The sequence below is a fragment of the Saimiri boliviensis genome, chromosome 16 (assembly GCF_048565385.1).
Source record: "Saimiri boliviensis isolate mSaiBol1 chromosome 16, mSaiBol1.pri, whole genome shotgun sequence".
NCBI lineage: Eukaryota > Metazoa > Chordata > Mammalia > Primates > Cebidae > Saimiri > Saimiri boliviensis.
This window is the reverse complement of record NC_133464.1, coordinates 71,585,706-71,607,228: the sequence shown is the minus strand read 5'-3', so window position 1 is coordinate 71,607,228 and position 21,523 is coordinate 71,585,706. Positions and strand designations below refer to the sequence as shown.

The following is a 21,523-nucleotide window of genomic DNA, read 5'->3' as shown; positions in this document are numbered from 1 at the left end:
GTAGAAGTAGTGATCTGTTGCTATGGAAACAGAAATGACCAATATGGGCGAAAACCATCAGTACTTCCTTTCTGCTATGTCCTAAATGTAAATACAACCTAACTTAGAAATCATCCCAGCAGTCATTGAATTGCTAATTTTTTACATTTTATATGTAGGAAATATAACCTTTATCTGAACATTCTTTAAGTAGGTAAAAGATGTGATTTGAGAATAAAAATTTGGTACTTTAAACTTTGACAAGCAATTATTTGAAAAGCAAGCAGATTAATTAAAATGTCAGATTTGAATTATCCTGATATTGAAACATATAAAGAACAAAATAAAATTTAACTGTGTAAATTTGTATCCTTTTAAAAAAGGGTCAAATATGCTCTTTGAAATATTGTAGTATGAAAATCTGCAATTAAATCTGTATTTGAACTGAACAATAAATTATTTGCTTCCTACACATAACTGAAAAATACGTCTAGACAACCAAGATATTTTTCCAATGGAAAGAAAGTTAGTGGAACTCTGAGTCCCATAGAATATTTTGATTCTTTTAATAACACATTTTACGTCAAAGACCTTTACAGATGTGAATCAATTAACTCTCCTTGAAACTCATAGATAGTACTTTTTTAATCTCTCTGGGGAGAAAATGCATTATAGGCTCCTGATCTTACTCAACACTCAGACTCTTGCTTGACTGGCAGTGTAAAACAATCAAGTTTGAACTAGAAGAAAATTATTTTCTATTTTTAAATCCCGATAAATGTTCTTGAACATTCCCACACATAGCTTCCGCATAAAATAGCTAATTACTGAAGATGTAAAAACAAAGTTAAGATGTTTTTCTCATTCATTATGACAAATATCAGAGTGAAACTTGGATACTAAACACTACCTAATTCTCTCCTTTTAGTCTTGCTATGTATGATGTCACCTTTTCCTTTAAAGACCAACATCACATTTTCCTTCCTTTCCTTACTTCTCTCTTAAAAGACACACATATTTCAGTCCATAAATATTGATAGCTGTCCCCCTATAGTTGATAGCTAATGTTATCAACTATAGAATTAGCTCATAAATATTTATAGTTGATAAATATCCCCCTGTGTTCATAGCTAATTCTATTTCTCTCTCTTTTTAACCTAATATAGCTTAGGACTACATTTCAAAACATACAAAAAAGAAACAAGAAGTATTCTTAAGAATGCAATCATTTTCTTGAACTTCTTACAACATTTAACATAATGCCCTGAATATCGTGGGTGCTCAAGAAATATTTTCTCCTGTCAAGTATTCATAGTCCAGTGAGGCTGATAGGCACAACTAATGGTAATAAAAATGCTCTAGGAGATTAACACAAAGTGCTGTGGGAATAGAGAAAAGGAAGTGATTAATTCTGTCTGGGGTGTCTGAGGCTAGGAATGGATAGAGATTATATGTTGTCAAAGCTTTAAAAGTCCTTCAAATCTAGGAAAGATGCTGTGCATTGTTCTAAGTTTCACATGCAGGTCAGCTGGATGTGGATCCACCATCACGTCATGACTGGGTCAAGCTCTGCTATGGACCTACTGTGAAAAGAGCCCTTCTTGGTAAACTATCTCAGCGAGACTCAAAAAAAAAAAAAAAAAAAAAAAAAATGTTGTAAGAGCAAAGTTTTCAATTTTCACAGATTCTGCCCCAGTATGATTATTCAAGTTGATTTCAGAGTCTAGCTCTTGTAGTCGTGGCCAGGAAACAATGCTACAGGAATATATTCCCTTTATGCAAGATCAAGGCTTTAAGCAAAACATTGCTGGCATCTGAGTTAAAGGATGTTTGAATGGCAAACAACCTTTGGAAGTTAAAGATGGAGACCTCCTGAGAAACTTAGGATCATCTTCCCAGAAGCTATGTGCTTACACTCTCAGAATAATAAACCTAGGGACCTTTGCCTCCCCAGAGACAATTTATTTACTTTAGAAAGTTAAAGAGTCGTTCTCTTTTCTTCTCCAGGGGAAAGGCAGGCAGCTGGCTCAGCTGCACGGTATGAGTTCTGAGACACATAATTTCCAAGCTCCTCTCCTGTGGTACAAACCCGTGTATACACAGGGTAAGTCTGGCTCTCATTAGGCCCCCCACTGGGGACTGGGGAAGGAGGAACAAATGCTAAGTTTGCTATGTAAGTAAATAATTTATCTGTTCTCTGATCCAAAAAACCTCATTTCCTGGCAGGGATTAAGAGTTTAAGTATTAAGTAATTATATCCTGAATTTATTCTTTTTAAGTTTTGCTTTTTGAAATTTTTATCCCATCCTTCACATATACATTTGCTTCAGTTTTTAACTATAGTCATCATTTAACAAAGTGATTTTTATAATTCTTAAAACTGTACCATCCTTTGAATTTGTAAGGAATAATTGTAACTCTTCAATCAGTCAATGAATTTTCCACACCTATTATTAGGAATTAGAGTATTGATTTGAATTTAAAAAAATGTCTTTGGCTCTGCTATTTAAGAGCAATTTTACCCTCACTTTTGTTTATTTTTATTATTTTTATTTTTTTATTGCATTTTAGGTTTTGGGGTACATGTGAGGAGCATGCAAGATTGTTGCATAGGTACACACATAGCAGTGTGGTTTTCTGCCTTCCGTCCCCTCGCCTGTATCTGTCATTTCTCCCCATGCTATCTCTTTCCACCTCCCCACCCCCATCCCTCCCCCATTTCCCCCCAACGGACCCCAGTGTGTAGTGCTCCCCTCCCTTTGTCCATGTGTTCTCATTGATCAACACCCGCCTATGAGTGAGAACATGCGGTGTTTGATTTTCTGCTCTTGTGTCAGTTTGCTGAGAATGATGGTTTCCAGATTCATCCATGTCCCTACAAAGGACATGAACTCATCGTTTTGGATGGCTGTGTAATATTCCATGGTGTATATGTACCATCGCTTTTCATCTTTGCATGTTTGTCTTTGAGTGGCCTCTTCTCAGTCTCCTTTGGAAGTTCCTTGATCTTATCTGCCCCTTAAAAGTTGAGTTCATTTTTTGGCCAGGTGCAGTGGCTCATGCCTGTAATTAGCACTTTGGGAGGCCGAGGCAGGTGGATCATGAGGTCAGGAGATTGAGACCATCCTAGCCAACATGGTGAAACCCCGCCTCTACTAAAATACAAAAAATTAGCCGGGTGTAGTGGCACACACCTGCAGTCCCAGCTACTTGGGAGGGAGACTGAGGGAGAATCCCTTGAACCCGGGAGACAGAAATTGCAGTGAGCTGAGATCACGCCATTGCACTCCAGCCCGGCAACAGAGCAAGACTCCATCTCAAAAAACAAACGAACAAACAAAAACACACAAACAAAGTTGAGCTCACTTTTTAAGCTTCCTCTCTTCTCATTCCACTCATTCTACCTGGATGGTTTCCAGGATTTCAACTCTCAATGATTATTCTCAACTATACATCTCCAGCTGAGACTTCTCACCTAACAGTCCTATTCTGCACTGTACTGTTTGGTTGACTTTTCCAATTCTATATCTCACAGACAACTCAAACTCACATATCAAAAGTGTAACTCATCACCTTTGCATCCTCAGACTCTTTCTCCATTTACACCTTCTGATCTGATGAATGGCAATAGGTCACCAAGTCAGAATTTGAGGTTCACCCTAGAATCTCTTCTTCCCAAGTCCCAGCATCATCTAAACCCAAATCTTATGTAGTTTACTTTCTTTTTTTCATCAGTACCCTCATTATTTTAAAATAATACTTATTTCTCAGATATAACTATAGCACCTTCCTCACTGTTTCCCCTGCCTTATCTCCTCAATCGTCTGTGTATCTCCTCTAGAATCTTTTAAAGGAGCCAATCAGACCATGTCACATACGATTTAATATTCTTCAATCACAACATTGTCCTTGAGATGACCTTCTGATTATTCAACATGCTACATAAAGCCTCTGTGTTTCGACATCCTTTAAAGATTTAACTGCCATTTGACCCTAATTAGACACATAATGTTTTGGCTCAAACTTTCAATACCGGCAATTCTTCAAATTAGTCACACATTCTTACCAAAATGCTTTTCCATGAGCGTTGTACCTTTTTTCTAGAATGAATTTAAATTCCAATTATTTGGATTCTTCAGCTGTTATTTATTCATCAAGTATACATGAGTGTGCCTGCTCTGTGTCAGGCACTATCTTCAGGGTTCACGGTAGTGATCAAAGGAAGATGCCATATGGGCTTACAACATGGTGAAGTCATACAGTAATCAAGCCATGCTAATCCTTTACTCTGACTGCTGGTGAGTGGACACAAGGATCCTGCTGATCAGACTGGCAGCTCCGTGCTATAAAGGAATCCTTGAGAAAGAAATCAAGAGCTACTCTAAACACACATAGGTTTTCCAGATCATTAATTCTTGTATTCCTCCTCTCAATTATTTGTTTTCAGTCTGTACCTACCCTAGTTTGGTTTTGTCCCAATTCTTTATTTCTATTCAGATTTATTTTAAAGAGAATTGCTCATTTTGCAGATCTATATAAAGGAAAGGTACCTTTGAATTTCTTGTCAGATTCTTACGCAGGGAAGTTTGTCTAAGGCATTTTTAGGTGCCGGACATCTAGTAGAGTGCTTTACATATAATAGGAACTCAAAAAAGCACTCTGGGGAGAAGAATTGTAGACATATTCAAAAGCAAAGTGGTTAGAGAATATGGATTATTTTCATAAATGTATCTCGATACAAATGTAACACAGAGGGCTTGGGAACAGTGAGATGAATATGAGAGGATGAGATGAGTTGGAGCCGAGTCATGAAGAGTTTAGCAGAAGTGTTAAGAGAGAAAGATGAATTGAATCATAATATTGGATCAGAAGTTTATTGACTGTAGGAAAATACGTTAGTTTATCTTTATATCCTCTGCAGTCTCTGATGCATACTTGTGAATGTCAAGTAATAAATAGAAATGAGTAAAAATTAAATTAATATGAAATAAAAATATTGGTCAATGAGACTACATAGAAAACACATGTTGGTTTTAGTATATGCTTTACATGGTGAAATCTTTTCTCTTTCCAAAAATTTATCAGCTAATTAAGTAGTGAAAGACCAAAAAGATGAGTGTTTATATCAGGAAGGCATATTATTTTCTCTTCAAGTACATAATTCTGATTAAACAAGTAATATTCAAATCGCTATAGCTCTTTGCCATAAAACTAAAGAATATCTTCGACAATCCCACACTTTGGGGAGTAGACTAAAGTTATATCATTTTTAAAATGAAAACAACATTTTCCCCCTTTCTAGTTAATAATAGATGAAATCTATAAGACATGCAGTTAGAACTATTTAGAAGAATGGTACTATAAAGAAAAGGCACAATGATGGTTGAAACAAATCTTCTTATTCATAAAAATTTTGATTTTTGAAAAATATTATTTCAATTACACAGTGAAAAATGTATTAAAACCTAATCATTTCTGCTAAACTGTTGAAGATAAACATAAGAAGTGTTACATATAGAAAAGGGGCTGGGTAATATTTAGAAATAAACCAGGCCTAATGAAATTAAAGTAACATTTTATAATTGTGGCCCCCAGGCATCAGCAAGCTCCAGATTAATTAATACTTCGTACATAGTGAAAAGAGAAAATAATTGACAAACTTTCCTCTAGAGGATTAGGAGCAAATTTAAAAAAATTTATAACCTGCAAGCTTTAAAATGCTAATGAATCAGATTATTAAAGAAAATACCACAAAACTTTGCATGTAAAATGAATAAAATTGAAGTCATACATATTTTTATGCTCTGTCTTTACACATTATAATAGTGCTGCATTGTATATAAAAATTAAGAGCAAATACTGAGTTTTTATTAAGAGCAAATACTGAGGTTCTATTCTATGGCATTAAATGTTTATTGACTTAATCTTCACAAACATTTTATTATATTTGACTGTTATTTTTGTTTTACAGCAGAGAAATTTGAGGCATAGATTAAGTAACTTGCTCCAAATCACACAGGTAGGGAGTGATATAAGTCATAGTCACGGCAGTTCCATGGCCTTGGTTAGAAGGGCTGTTCTGTGTGTCTTTTAAACAACGATCTTTCCTGCAAGCAGATGAATTGCAAAAGTATGAACGTCATGAACTGAATTGCATCTACCCAAATGGAGTCTCGAAGTGTGATGGTATTTGGGGATGGTGTTTTTGGGAAATAATTAGGTTTAGATGAGGTCATGAGGGTGGGTTTTCATAATGAGATTAGTGTCCCTATAAGGAGACACGTCAAAGTATGTATTCTCTCCCAACCCCTTACACTTTACCCCCACCACGTGAATGTGACCAACCTTCTATAAGCCAGTGAGAGAGACCTCACTAGAAACCAACCATGTTTGATCTCAGGCTTCCAGTCTCTAGAATTGCAAGAAATAAATTTCTGTTGTTTAAGCCACCCAGTCTATGGTATTCTATTGTGACAAGCCTAGGTGACTAATACAATGGATAAATTAAACAAGGGTGGCCCCTATGCCAGATGTATTCTAAAAGGGTCTCTTTCTGAAAAGAAAAATTATAACAAGGTTTCCTTTTTTTTGTAGGATGATACAGTTTTTTTGGTCCTGTTCAATGACTTGACCAAAACTACCTATGAATGGACTTTATTCCTGTTCAGGAATCCTCAAATGGGAGGTAGAACCTACACAATCCCAGCGGAGATCCTAATTATAACACTGGTAACCCCGTCTGAAGCAAAAGAGGTGAATCTAGTGTTACTAGGGAGAATTATTAGCATGATTTCATCTACCTTATATTTCATAATTAATAAATCACGTATCTTCCAGGACTTACTACCTAAATTGGTTCAAGTCCAATATTTTATCATCTTTTCCTATGTTCACTGCTGTATTTCAGGCAATCATCATCACTTGAACCATTCCCTGCATAAATGTCATAAATGGTTCATTGTAATTTATAGGGTAAAATTCAAGTTTGATAGCAAGATGTGGAAAACCCTTCTAACTTTCTCCCTGCACACATTTTTAGAATCTTGCAAAAGAGACATTGAACTCTGCTTGTTAAACACTCTGACTTTTGCGTATTGTGTCTTTTCTGTCTTGAATGCTCATGCATGTTCATGATTACGAAACACGTCTACTTGTACTACCCTCTGTATAATTCCACACCATTACAGAAAAGTTCAGTTCCTTCTCTGATGCTACAGTAGCCCCTGTTATAGACCTTACTACATCGTAAGATCCTTGTTTATATGCAATTCTCTTTCGTCTATCTGACTGTGACCCACCTGAAGGCAATAGCTACCTCTTGGTCAGAGTTGCATTATTAGCAACCAGATCAAAAGCTGTTTCTTAGTGTGCTCCAATAAATGCTTATTGATTTAATTAACTTCTTGATTCACATAATCATTGTTTGCTGTCTCTACACCAGACTCTATTTTTTATGCAGATAACATAACTATTCTGAAAATAATAATTTATAAGTTATTACAAATTAGCATAAAAAAATTGAATGATAGAACAAATGTAAGGTAAGGAATGATGAATCAAGAAGTCAGAGTGACATCACAGGCCCTAACAGTGAGTACTCTTTTGATTATTATCATCAACTTCAGATAATATAATTGAGACTTCTATCCCACAACTTGCCCCATACCGTATAGATTGAACATGGTGGGGACAAGTGTGAATCTAGAGCTCAAACTCCTTTTAAACTAAAATAAAGCAAATGAGGAGACACAGTAAAGAACTTACAAAAGGCATGTCTAGTGGACTCATAGTATATGAAGGAAGTGAAGACAAAGAAAAAAGGAAAATCTAATTTAGTGTGCTTGTTCTGTAACAGGCACTTTAAATACATTGACTCATTAACTTCTCATGCCAACAACATAAGGTAGAAAATTTTATTTTATGGATAAGACAAATAGTGAAGAAACAGGCTCAAGGTCACCCAACCCAAATAGCAAGGATGGAGGAAAGGAGCACAAAAATGTGAAATCTGCAGTGCATGCCAATTAATACATGCCCCCAACTCAAACACACACATTGTGCTAAATGCAAATCCTTAAGAAAGGACATTTCATAATTTATATTTCCAATTAAAGGTGAACTCCTATGACTGTATATTAACAAACAGTGTATTTTTTGAAGACTTCCCATTCCTTAGGTCATCTTCATCTGCAGTAATTGCTGTGCATTTCTCCACATCTCATTTTCCCCCTCTGCCCTCTCCTTTTCATCACCAAGGGTAAGTGGCTTTCATTTTAAACCTAAAGAACAATATTTAGATTTTAATGGTAAAATCAATTTTGTATGTGTAGAATTTACAACTTTTTAACAAAATAAAATGAAATAAAATCACTGGTGGCTCACACCTGTAATCCCAGCACTTTGGGAGGCCGAGGTGGGTGGATCACAAGGTCAGGAGTTGGAGAACAGCCTAGCCAACATAGTGAAACTAGCTGGGCATGGTGGCAGGTGCCTGTAATCACAGCTACTCAGGACGCTGAGGCAGGAGAATCACTTGAACCTGGGAGGCCAAGGTTGCAGTGACCCGAGATAACACTATTGCACTTCAGCTCGGGCAACAAAGCAAGACTCCATCTCAAAACAAAACAAAATAAAACAACAAAAAAAATCCCACATCTAAAAGTCTTGAGGCAAAACATCCACAAGTATCCATTAATCTATGTAAGCATACTCACTACATACCAGAGTTCCTATGTTCTTATATATGAAAAAATATATGTACTATATATAAACACCATACAAATATAGCTTAAACATTGTTTAAGTAAATGCATCACAGCAGTTTCTTTTGGATTCAATCTCACAAGTCTCTGAGCTATAGAACAGGTCTGTACAATGCAATGTGCTTCACAGTATCTTCCTTAGATCAACTGTATCAGTATCAACTGGGAGTTAGTTAGAAATGCAAATTTGGACCTTGTCGTAGTACTCCTAACTTAAAACTGGTGATGGAGAAAAGGAATCTGAGTTTCAGCAAGCCCTCCTCATAATTCTTATCCACTTGGAAATTAGAAAAGAACCACTATTGTGATATAATCTCAGAATTTCATGATGGCATAAGACCACAAAATACTATACATATTACTTTTAGAGGTAGGTCTAAACAACTTTATGTATACATCTAAGGCCCATGACAGAAGAAGGGGATTGGAGAGCTAGGCACTTAATCACAGACTGCCCACCTCTGACATAGATGTGTAATCTCCTTTGGTTAAAAGAGTACCTTCTGCTGTCTTAAACTCTTCAAGGTCGTTAACCTCAATACATTGATAAAATTACCAAATTATGCTTTCATTTTAAAAGATATTTGCTGTCCAAATATTGGCAGAAATTACTTTCCCCTAGTATTTTGGTGAGCATTTTAACCAAAAACTATGGCCTTTCCAACTTCAGACAATTTTTATTCTGTCATAACTGAAGGTTGCCTGCAGAAACACAGACCCTTATTTTAAGAACTAGGCTAAACCAATAAAAGTTAATCTACATGACAGCATTTTCTAGTTCAGATTATTAAAGTGAATGTATTATTTATGTAACACCCAATCAGACATTCTTTATTTTTTGCCAAGTAACTAGTCACTAAAAAAAATTTTTTTTAAAGAAAAAGAAAAGGAAAAGGGGAAGGGAAAGTCAGTGAAGTAGAGAAGATAATCCTTTGGGTTGAAAGAAACCCAACAAAGTACAAAATAATCCCAATTGTCATTACAGAACAAAAATATTTTATGTAAATTATGTGGTTGGATAAGATTGATGTTGTACAAAATCTGGGGGAGTAATGAGTGTGTGAGATTTCAGGCACTGTCATGTTGAATGGGATGAGAGAAATAAATTATATTCTGCTCTAATTATATCAAACTATTAGTTTATACTGAAATAATTTCAATGCCTTGAAAGAGTAATATTTTGATCTTTCCATGATATTTTATCTATTAGTTATAACTGAAAAAAAAGATTTGGGTTGCCAAAATTTAAACAGGGTTTGAAGTAGAATTTCATTAGAAATATAAAGGATTAGAAACTAGAGCAGTTCCTATGAATAATTTTGAGACATCAGTCTACTTAGTAGATGGAAGAGAATTGGGTGATAACTTCTACTTATGAAAACTTGTTTTGTGATTTGAGGTTATGCATTTATTTATGTATTTTTATCCCTATATATCTATCAATAAAATCATGAGCTGGTGAATACCACATCCAGAAAATGTTCTAGGTAACTTTATTAATAAAATTGATATCAATTGAAAGTATATCATTAATAATTGGAACATACGATTTACCAACAACATAAGTAATAGTTACCTTTACAAATGCAACAATTTTCAAGGAGATTGTTGCTAAATATAAGGAGTTCATTACAAAGTCCATTAGATTCCACCAATCATGGATGTAATCCTGAAGTCCACCATCCCACATTTGTTTAATTTCTCCCCATATGAAACCTGCAATTATAGAAAGATTCATTATTAGTATGATTTCAAAAGAAACACTAAAAAAAGCAACATACGATTTAACAATTATAGATCTTGAAGATGCAAGAGACCACATTGTTACACTAGAGGCAACATCTATTTTTATAGGTAATAATATTGAGTCCCAGCTGTATTTTAAGAGTTTCAGATACTATGCTAATTCTAGAAGATGTTGTTAGGGTAGCTTCATTTTCTTTAATCTATTTGATATATTCACAAGGATACATAGTTTTTGAATTATACTGTAACTCCTTTTTAACTATATACATCTCTTGGAAAATAACATTTTCTTAAAAGCAAATATCCTGACATGTATTTTTCTCCTAAGTCAAAATGACTCAAAGATCATGAAAAACAGTGCATCTAGCAATCAAAACTGGTTTCAGACAATGAGTGGAGTATCTTGTGTTTCTTTAAGCAATTTGTGCCTTCAGAGACCTGAATTTAGTCTTGAGAATAATGGTTATAGCATTTGCGATAATTAATTAAAAGACTTTATATGTAGCAATAGCTTTAAAGCGATATCCAGAAAAAATATATTTTTTACTTTTTAATAGGAAATGATTTATTTTCAAATTCTATGAAGAACTTATAAAATATCAGTATAGGTTATTATTTTCATGATCCTATTAAAATTTTATAATTCCATATTTACAGCCTAATGAGGAGGTATAAAAATATCTAGATTCGATAAATACTAAAAGGGTGACTATGACATCATAACTATGTTAACAAAAGCAAACGATGAGACTTCTTTAAGATAATAGTCTGAGACATAAAATGCAGAGTTGAAGATCTGCTGAGGACATAGAAAGTTGGAAAAGTATTATCCCCACATTGACTATAAAAATTATAACTTTCCAAGCATGCATCAGGGAGACGACAAATCAAGGAATCCAAACTTTAGATATAAGCATGTTCCTCTAAAGGAACCATGCTGTGAACCTTGGCTCACCTGCGGCAGAGTACACAAGGAAGTGACACTGGCACCATCCAAGAAACTAGGCTGACTGTGAGGTAGCAGGAGAGACTAGGATCCCTGGGAGCCGCAGTTGCAAGGAAAAGTTTTACCCTCTTGTATGCGCTTCTTCATGGACCCTATCCACAGCTCAACAGAAATAATACAATTCAAGCCTGGGGGAGAAAAGAGGATGCTTCTATGGGAGAAGCACAGAGTCCTATCCGGGCTCCTCTCCCCTAAGGAGCAAAACTTTAGCCTTGTGGAAGAGATAGAAAGCACTCCCGGGGCTCACGTTTACAGCAATACCATTAGAGCAGGGGCAGAAAACTCTCTCCTGTACATAAGCTGTAATGTTTGACTGCCATGAAAAGAAAGGCATAGATCATGGGGAAAGCTTCATCCCCAGCACTCAGACATAGGCCTGCCTAAGTCCTCCTGGATGAGGACATCGGAGAGTTTTCCTGCCTCCGATCACTAGGTCAACAAACACCAGGTAACAATCAGAAGCTGACAACCCCTGGAGAAGGGCCTCTGAGGCACAGGTGTACAGGGAAGGTTGAAAGCTGTGGGTGGAGGAGGAACACTGAGAATAATCTTCTTTACCATCCTAGGCTGAGGTATATGATGCACTGAAACTGAATGTAGCAACAACAAAACCCACACGCAACTCAGCTCCTGACTGTATCGCCTCCAACCTCTACACTACCACAGAAGAGAAGAGGCATGTACATTTTCAGGCATAAAGGCTGTGTACTTCTGTTGCTCGTCTTCTGCATAGGTGGAATGAATAACTTTGCAAAACACACATACACATTAGTACCCACACTCACCAAACCATGATGCATCATATTCAAACCATCAAAAACAAAAGATAAAGAAAAAATATTGAAAGCAACCAAGAAAAAAAAAAGAGACATGGAAGAAAGGTAAGACTGACAGTAAACTTCTGGTATAAAAATATACAAGACAATGAAGTAATATCTTTAAAGTGCTGAAAGAAAAAAACTAAAAGTTAACCTAGAATTCTATATAGAGCAGAAATAGCTCTAATAAATACTTACAAAAGGCTTTTTCTTCAAACCATCAAAATCTGAGACAATTTACTGTTGTCAGACCCACACTGTAAGACATACTAAAGGGATATTTTTAAGGCAAAAGGTGTATAATATTGAACAGAAAGTTACATTTATTTTAAAAAAGGAAGATTTATGTCCAGAAATGTGTGTATATATGTATAATAAAATATATATATTTATTTTTATTAAAAAATTTTCTACCATATATTTACTGCCTAAGTAAAAACAGTAGCAATGTACTGTAGTTTTTAACATATGTAAAAGTAAAATGTATAATGATATTAGCAAAGAAGATGAGAGAGTGGAATTACAAGCCTGCCATCTTAGGTTCTTGCACTATACACAAAGCAGAATAATATTTTTTGAAGTTAGAATGTAATAAATTAATATTTTGTTATATTCTAACTTCAAAAAATATTACTCTTTTAAATATTTTTAAATATATGACTAGAAAGCCATATATGTAAACAGTAAGTGTTATACAAATATTTAATTCAATAACAGGCGAAAAGAAAAAATTGCAATGAAGAATAGATGGAATAAATAGGAAAGAACAATAGCAATAGGGATAGATTTCCAGTTTACCCATATCATAATTTTACTGAATGAAATGTATGATCTAAACACACTAATGAAAATACAGAGATGATCATACAGGAAAAAAGCACTAAAACAATAATTAAAAGAAAGCTCCTGTGACTACATTAATATAAAAGTAGATGCGTTTCAGAAGAAGCAATGTTACTAGGTATATAGAGGAATATAACATAAAGATGGAAAGTCCAATTTGCCGAGAAGATATAAAAATTCTATATCTGCGTACAGTTAATAAAATAGCCCTATACTACAAGATGCCATAACTATTAAAACTGAAATAAAAAACAAAGTACAACTATAATTGGAGGGTTCAGCATGCCTCTCTCTGTAACCAACAGAACCAGTAGACAGAAATTTAGTAATGATATAGAAGACCTGAACAATACCATCAGCAACATGACAACAGCAGAATGCACATTTCTTTTCATGTGCACAGGGAACATTCACCGAGACAGACCATAGTGTGGGCTGGAAAACAAATCTCAACACATTTATATTAGTTAAAATTGCTAAGTTTGTTCTATGACCACAACACAAATAAACAACAATCAGTAATTAAATGTATCTAGAAAATCCCCAAATATTTTTCAATTAAACAATATAGTTCCATTATCTTCCGGCTCAAACAGAAATTTATGAGACTAGTTAAAAAATATTTTAAAGTGATAGAAAATGAAGATACAACCAAAAACTCTTTGGGAGGCATCTAAAGCAGTGCTTAGAGGAAATGTATAGCTTCAAATGCTTTATTAAAGAAGAATAAGGGGTTCAAGTCAGTGATTTCACCTTCAATTAAGACACTGTAAAAAGAAGAGCAAGTTTAAACCAAAACAAGCAGAAAGAAGAAAATAACAAAGATAACAAAAAACAATAGAATCTGAAACATAAAATGAAAGAAAAATAAATGAAAACAAAATGTAATTTTTTGAAGTGTTTAATAAAATTGATAAAACACTAGCCAGAATGATTAACCAAAAAAAGATGATATAAATGATCAATATCAGAAATTAAAGAAGAAACATCAATACAGATCTTACAGATATTGTAAGAATAACGAGCAACTAGAATGAGTAACTGGATGGTCATACATTTCACAACTTAAATAAGCTTTTTTTCCCTGAGGCATAAACTTGCACACTCACTCAAGAGGACATAAAGCCACCTGAATAGTCCTATATTTATTAAAGAAAATGAATTTATAGTTAATGTCCCGCCAACAGCAACAAAAAAAATTCAGGTCTAGTTAATTTCATGGTGTGTTCAACCAAACATTTCAAGAAAAAGTAACACCAATGCTAATCAAACTCTCACAAAGATACAACAGTAAGAAACATTTAAGAGGCAAGTATTACCCTGATAAATAATCAGACAAAACTCTTTAAAACTACACACCAATAGCCCTTACGAATATGCACAAAAATCCTCAATAAATAGTAGTGAATAAAAGTTAGCAATATATGAAAAAAATAATAATAAATCATGACCAAGTAATGTTTTTTCCAGGGAATGAAAAGTTTCAATATTTAAAGTCGATCAGTGTCATTTATCCCATCAACAGATTTTTGAAAAAAATGTGATCATTTCAAGATGCAGTATAAGCATTTGACAAAATGTAACATCCATTCATAATAAAAACTTTCAGTAAAGTATGAATAAAAGGGAAAATTCTCAATTTGATAAAGGACATTAAAAAAATTTATAACTACTTGTTCTGTAAAGGAACACAGAACAAACAATGTAGGCTTTGTAATTAATAAATGGATATGACTGTGTTCCAGTGAAACTATTTAAAAAACTGGCAAACAGTCTGCTATCAGGACCATAGTTTGCTGCCTCCTGTGGTGGTGATTACATGACTGTATGTGTTTGTTAACATTTTATATCTCTGCACTCAGCTCCAAAGAGTTACTGTTATAACTTAATTTGAATGTAGCAAAATTTATGAAATTGATATTGAGAAATAAATATAGGAATACTTAAAAATAATTAAAAATATTATTTTAATACATTGCAGGTGATATATGAGTAATTATATATTTATTTTACATTTTCTGTGTGTTTGAAAATTTTCAAAATAAAAGCATAGTAGATATGATATTCTATCATTAATTAGTGAAAATTAATAATGACTAAAATTATCAGTAAAATTTTGTTTTTACATTTTGTTATGTTCACATTTATAACTCATATGAGAGCTGATTTCAGATGAATTAACTTATAGTGTATTTTTTTAAGTTGGCTGTAGAGAACTGTTTTATTCTAAATTTGGTATTTATATCCTAGTTTCCCCTTTTAGTCTTCTTTCATATTTAAATCTCTGTTGAGAGGTCAGATAGAATTGGGACATAATTGGGAAAATAATATTTACTACCTCCGTATTGGAGAAGGGAGTTTATCAGAACCGAGTAAGATATGATGCCTGCACTGGATTTTAGAGCTGGTGGGAAACAGGATTTAAAATATCCGATGACAAAGAATGCATCCAACATATTTTTTTCCACACCTAAGGTGCTTTCTCCTACTTACCTGGTTACAAACAGAATTCAATGCACAGTCACAGTCTGCATGAGAAAACTACGCTCAAAGAGGCAGTGGAAACTGTAATGTGATGCCACTAGTTAATGAAGAAACCAGGACTGGATTAGAATCTCCTAAATGCAGTGTACTTGGACATTTTCTCATTCTCGAGTATTTACAATGTTGCTTATTTATTTTGTCTTGCTTGACATTGCCAACTCCCAGATATAAGATATGTGCATGGAATTGTTGATTTAACAAACGCATTTCAAGTTAATTTTTCACCAGAAGGCATAGTGATAAGAGCTAGTCCGTGTTAGGTGAGCAAGTGGCCAAGCTCAGCTCAACTATCAATCAGCTTTAGAATCTTAGCTTAGCCTCTCTCGGTTTCAGTTCACTTCAAAAAACAGAGGTTTGGAATACATGACTTTTACAAAGTACGATTTTATCCTAATTGCATACATTGCATACACTGACAAAGATTGCTGCTTCCTGTTAGGATTGTGACAATTTACTAAAAGCAGTCATCGCAATCGCTGCCATGAGAGATGAAAAACTGTACAAGAGGGCACAGACTTGCTCTAGTCTGCCCTGCAAAGCAGAAATTGGATCTTTGATAAAAGTATAGAAAGACAGCTTCTGGCCAAATGTAAGGAAGAAGATTCTGGCAATTAGAGTTTCTCTAAAACTGGAATGGATTACCCTGAGACATAGAGATTCCACTCCAGATCCTGTCTTTAAGCAAGAAATGCTAGCAGTGAGTGGAGACTGATCTACGTAATCTGTAAAGTTCATTCCAACTTAATGAATTTGTGATTCAGTTGTTTTCAAATTTGTATGCGTCATGAAATAAAATACATTTTAAAGTACTTGCTAACCAGAGCATTTATATTTCATTATGTTTTATAGATGAACTTCATTATCTTTATACCTACTAAACTGGAAAGTCAAATGTGATTATTAGCAGTCACCAAAATAGCTAAATTCAAATATTTTGTGGGTATTTATGTAGAGAAAGAAAGGCACAGAGCTATGTGCTTCAGATGAGAGAATGAAGGCTTGGGAAGGAGGTACAAAGAAGTTATGAGCTCAGTACAAGTCAAAATTTTATCTCAACTTCCTTCATAGCTGAGCAGACTCTGTTCTCATTTGATGACTTAAAGGAGATGAAACTTCAACTGGAAGTTTAGACTATATGACCTCTAAGGTTTCCTAAGAAGACTAATAAACAAAACTTGCAATTCTGATATATTACAATTCCTTTGGAGTTCAACGAGGAGACATTACATCTGATTTTCTCGACCACCCAAAATCTTCACTTCCAATCTTTGAAAGGCACAATTGTGTGGGAAAAATAGAGATCCTGATAAAACTGGGAATTCATGCCATCGCTTTTTTTTAAAACCTGAGCTGTAGATAAGACTGCCAATCACTGTCTGTTGGGTAATGTGTTGGGATCTTTTTTACTTTTTTTTTCAGTTCCAGATTGAAATATCACTTACAGGTCTAGTCACCACATACCTGTCAGATGGCTGTGGACTTCTATTTGTTATGAGCATGGTAGCAAAACGGCCAGTTTGATTTATTCTAGCAGCATTCACTGGATTTTTGAAGAAATAAGCCTTTAGAAAAACTAGAGGATGCTATTAACTACATGAAAAATGAATTGAGATAGTAAACCATCCACGGTAACTAAAAAGCCTGAGGAGAACGAAGATTAAGAGAGTTTCTGTCACAAAATGTTTGTCCTGTTCTCACAATGGGAACATTTCAAAATTGCTCTTTGCTGTTTATAAACAGATGACATGGTTTCTCAGAGTCGTGGTGGAGGACTAAATACAAGCATTGATGTCAGGACTGCAGGGACCAACAAAGGAAAGATCACAGAGCAAACGAGTCAGAGAACTTCCTTTTAAAAGTATTTGCAGATGTCCGGAAGTTTTTACTATGTTTTTATACCTTTCCCATAACAGTTTTCACTCAGAGCTATTTGAGTGTTCTAGTATATCCTGAAAAGCTGGCTGTGAGGACAAGGCGGGGTAGGCAATGCTTAGATGCCACAATTAACGGCACCAATTACATGTGACAAATGTGTAACTCTGCAAACAGATCTCTTGTCATGCCCCTTCTCACTGTCAGTACTTATACGGATAGTAAACAACCCCAAACAAAAAGCAAGTCACCCTTTCACCTATGGCAAACCCCAGGGGTCTGTTATTTAAGCCCTACACCTGTCGGGGACCTGGCCTTGGAAGTTTCTTGATAGAACACAGAGCTTTATGCTGTGTTATCAAAACAATGAAGACAAAAGAACACAAAAAATCCTCCCTGCTTGAGTTACGTATTGTTTTGTTTTTGGATTTTCAAATCCAAAACAAACAGAAAAGCAGTCTCTCGTCAAAACTCTGCTTCTGTTCAAAGAGAAATTTAAAAGAGTTCTTTTATTCATTGGAGGCCCACTTTTTCTGGGACCCCAAGAGGCATTCAGTTAAGGGGCAGCTCCTGTTCTCCGTAGTAGGCTTAAAACTCAAACAACGATGAAGGCAAGGACCCTAAGTATCCACTTTCTGTAAAGAGCCTACAGAAAATTGTAGCCAAACTTTTCCTTCCAAGGTCTACTAGGAGGCGTCAGAAACATCTGTTCCCAACTACCTAGCCCTCCACTTCCATGATCTATAACAGAGGTAGACCTGGGAGGACAGATAGCGAGAGAGCCATGGTCAGGGAGTGCAGGGGTTTTGTTTTGTTTTTGTCATTGTTATTTTTTAGAGACAGAGTCTTACCCTGTTTCCCAGGCTGCAGTGTAGCGGTGCATCATAGCTCACCGCATCTTCAAACTCCTGAGCTCAAGCAGTGCTCCACCTCAGCCTCCCTGGAACGGTAGCAAGGACTAGAGACACATGCTACCAAGCCCAGCTATCTTTTTTTTTTTTTCCCCTGGTAGAAAAGAAATCTCGCTATGTTGGCCAGGCTGGTATTGAACTCCTGGTATCAAACAATTCTCCCACCTTAGTTTCCGAAAGTGCTTGGATTACAGATGTCACCCCCTGGCCAGGACGGTGCAGTTTTTGTGCTAAAAGGGAATACCAGAAGGAGGGGTAAGGGCGTTTCCTCACTAATATTAGTGCCTCCCTAAGTCAAGTAAGGGAGACTCCAAGAAAATCCCTCATAAATTCTGGGAATTTCTACCAGGAGGAACCATTACCTCACCCCTGCTGGGGCATCTGGTTGGGCAGTTGGCTCGCTCATCTCCCCCTCGATGCAGCTCATCACAGAAAATAGAAAAACAGTGGAGTCTGGCAATAGGGTACCCAAGGGCAGTCTGACCTTCTGCCTTTTAAGGTGATAAGGTTCTGTGATGCTGTTTTAAGTGCATATTACAAGAAAAGGCTGGGTTTAAGCCTTCTTGCCATGACTCGAGGGATTTGTTAGGGTTCTAGGACCCCATTAGGGACTGATTGCTGGGTACAGGAGTGGAGGGACTGGAAGATGCCTGGCAGAGTTGACTCTCTGACTCAGAGAACTATGGAGTGTGGAGGCACAACTGGGTCCTCAAAGAACAGCCATGCAGCCCTCAGACGAGTCAGCATCATGCAGATGGCTCAGTAATAGCCAGAGAGGCAGGACAACCAACCAAGGAAGAGCTCTGACCAGGGTGTCTGATAAGTCAGGACACTTAACTTCTCCCATCATTCATCTTCCCTAAAGCAACAGGAATGAGGAAACATCAGGCGTCTGTGTCCCACCTTGCATTCCAGTTTTGGAGTTAAAGGATGTGCAAGAGATGGACAATTCCAGATCCTTCAAGCCATGGGTCAGGCCTTCATAGGGAAGAGAAGATCTTTAAGCTGATTATAAAATTTGAGTTTTAAACTGAACAAAGCTTACTTTTAAATGACTTGAAATTTCAGAAAATTTATGATAACTGATATTGGTATCATTTGGAAACAAGGAAAGCATATTTGATATAAGATGGCCAAGGACAGTGATAGAAAGAAGTAAAACCATTTCATGTTTAGATTCAAATATGTTGAGGCTCCTTAATAAAACCATTATATGAGAATGAAATTTGACTTCCAGAATTGTTTCTCAGTCTTTAATGTTTAAAATACTTCTGGAATTTCTAAATCAGTCAACCATACTCTGAATTTGTCATAAGAATCTACAGTAATTATAATTTTAGTCAGCAGACCATACTTCACATAACACTGACATCAAGAGACAGTGAATGTTAAGCATTCTTAGTTGGAAGACATCTAAATATGCTTAAACCACTATGGGTTTTGACACCATTATTTTAACATTTTGAGAAAAAAAAACTAGGAATATATAATTAAGGAAGTACACATTTTTAAGTTTACCAGGAAAGGATGCCATGTTAGTTTCAGAGTCAAAGTGAAGTGTAGAACTTTAGAATTCCAGATCATCTGATAGCTTCTGACCTAAAAATAGTTACTTAAAAATCAAGTGAGACATTTTATCAGCGCAGAAGCATTCCTTTTATAGGATTCTAATTTAATTTAAAAATTTCCATGAAAACTAAGAAACAAAATGCTTATGTAGATAGGAAGACAATGAATAAATATTTCTCCAATTCCTGGTTTGTTACCTTTTCAATAAGTAGCAGTAGTTGCCCAATACCTAGTTTTGAGTAAGTGAATATTAATCTTTTCACTATGAAAATGACCACCCTCTACTTAATTAAAAACTTCTGAACATTTTTAAAATACATATGCACAAAGGAAATATATATACTTTTTAGATTTTCCTGAGTACCCCTTATACACACACACACACTCACACACACACACACACACAGAGACAAATTTTTAAATATAATAATGACCTTGAAGCAAATAAATTTAACTTTAGGACACAGCAACTAACACATGGAAAGCAAAAAAGGAAACAGCTCTAGATCCTATCAAAGGACTTATTCTTTCTCAGAATGGATTGCTGCTTTTAGTGCTAGAAAGCCACACATAATATGTTTTAGATTAGAAACAAGGCAGTGATGATACTGGTGGTGATGTGAGGGTGATGGTAGTGATGCTTGGTATGTTAGCAAACATAATATTCAAGAGTAAATCATATCAAATGTGCATCTTAAAGAGCACTATGCCTTTAGTGAAGCATAAACCGTGGTCCATTCAGATTTCATCTGTGTAAAAATCTAAGCCGGCAAATAGAAGCGAAGAAGTCTTAAGTATGAAGACATGTTCTGAGCTGTTTTTGCCTTTTTAAATTCTGCCTCTCATACTTTTGGGTCAGTGTCTCATAAGGGATAAAGAATCTAGCTCTGGACTAACACTGACTGGAATTTGAATCTATCACTTGTTAGCTCTGTGATCCCTTGATCCCTGCAAGGATCTAAATTCGCTAAGCCTGTTTCCTCTGTGAAATGAGACATTAACATCATTTATATGATTAAATGAAGCAGAGTTGTTGTGAAGTTCAAACAAAAGAATGCATTTAAATTACTCAGCACAGTGCCCAACTTTTTAGTTTCTACTGTAATTACCATGATTACTACTACTACTGTTACTCTGTGCTAGTGAAGACTAATTCAAGAATCTCTCTAGTTTTTTTACTTTGACCCTTTCTTTTTTGGTAACTACTGCCTTTTTCCTGTCTTCTCCCTCTTCCCTTGAACCGTCTAAACCAGGCATCCCCAAACTATGGCCCGTAGGCCGCATGCGGCCCCCTGAGGCCATTTATCCGGCCCCCCGCCGCACTTCAGGAAGGGACACCTCTTTCATTGGTGGTCAGTGAGAGGAGCACAGTATGTGGCAGCCCTCCAATGGTCTGAGGGACAGTGAACTGGCCCCCTGTGTAAAAAGTTTGGGGATGTCTGGTCTAAACCATGTTTTCAAATATTCTCTGAA

General features: G+C 35.6%; 1 protein-coding gene and 1 long non-coding RNA gene across 2 annotated transcripts in view; one reads left to right on the top strand and one right to left on the bottom strand.

Annotated features, from left to right (window-relative positions):
* Positions 1 to 21,523, top strand: part of LOC141581658 (uncharacterized) — a 772,188-nt gene that overhangs the window by 541,481 nt on the left and 209,184 nt on the right. The window contains exon 9 of the long non-coding RNA XR_012514424.1: positions 1,987 to 2,083. This is a non-coding gene — a long non-coding RNA (uncharacterized LOC141581658). The remainder of the gene's footprint in view (positions 1 to 1,986; positions 2,084 to 21,523) is intronic.
* TRPC4 (transient receptor potential cation channel subfamily C member 4) overlaps positions 1 to 21,523 on the bottom strand; it is a 203,736-nt gene that overhangs the window by 28,485 nt on the left and 153,728 nt on the right. Inside the window, exon 5 of the mRNA XM_003934403.3 lies at positions 10,318 to 10,457. Within this exon, the coding sequence (XP_003934452.1) occupies positions 10,318 to 10,457 (140 nt within the window). The remainder of the gene's footprint in view (positions 1 to 10,317; positions 10,458 to 21,523) is intronic.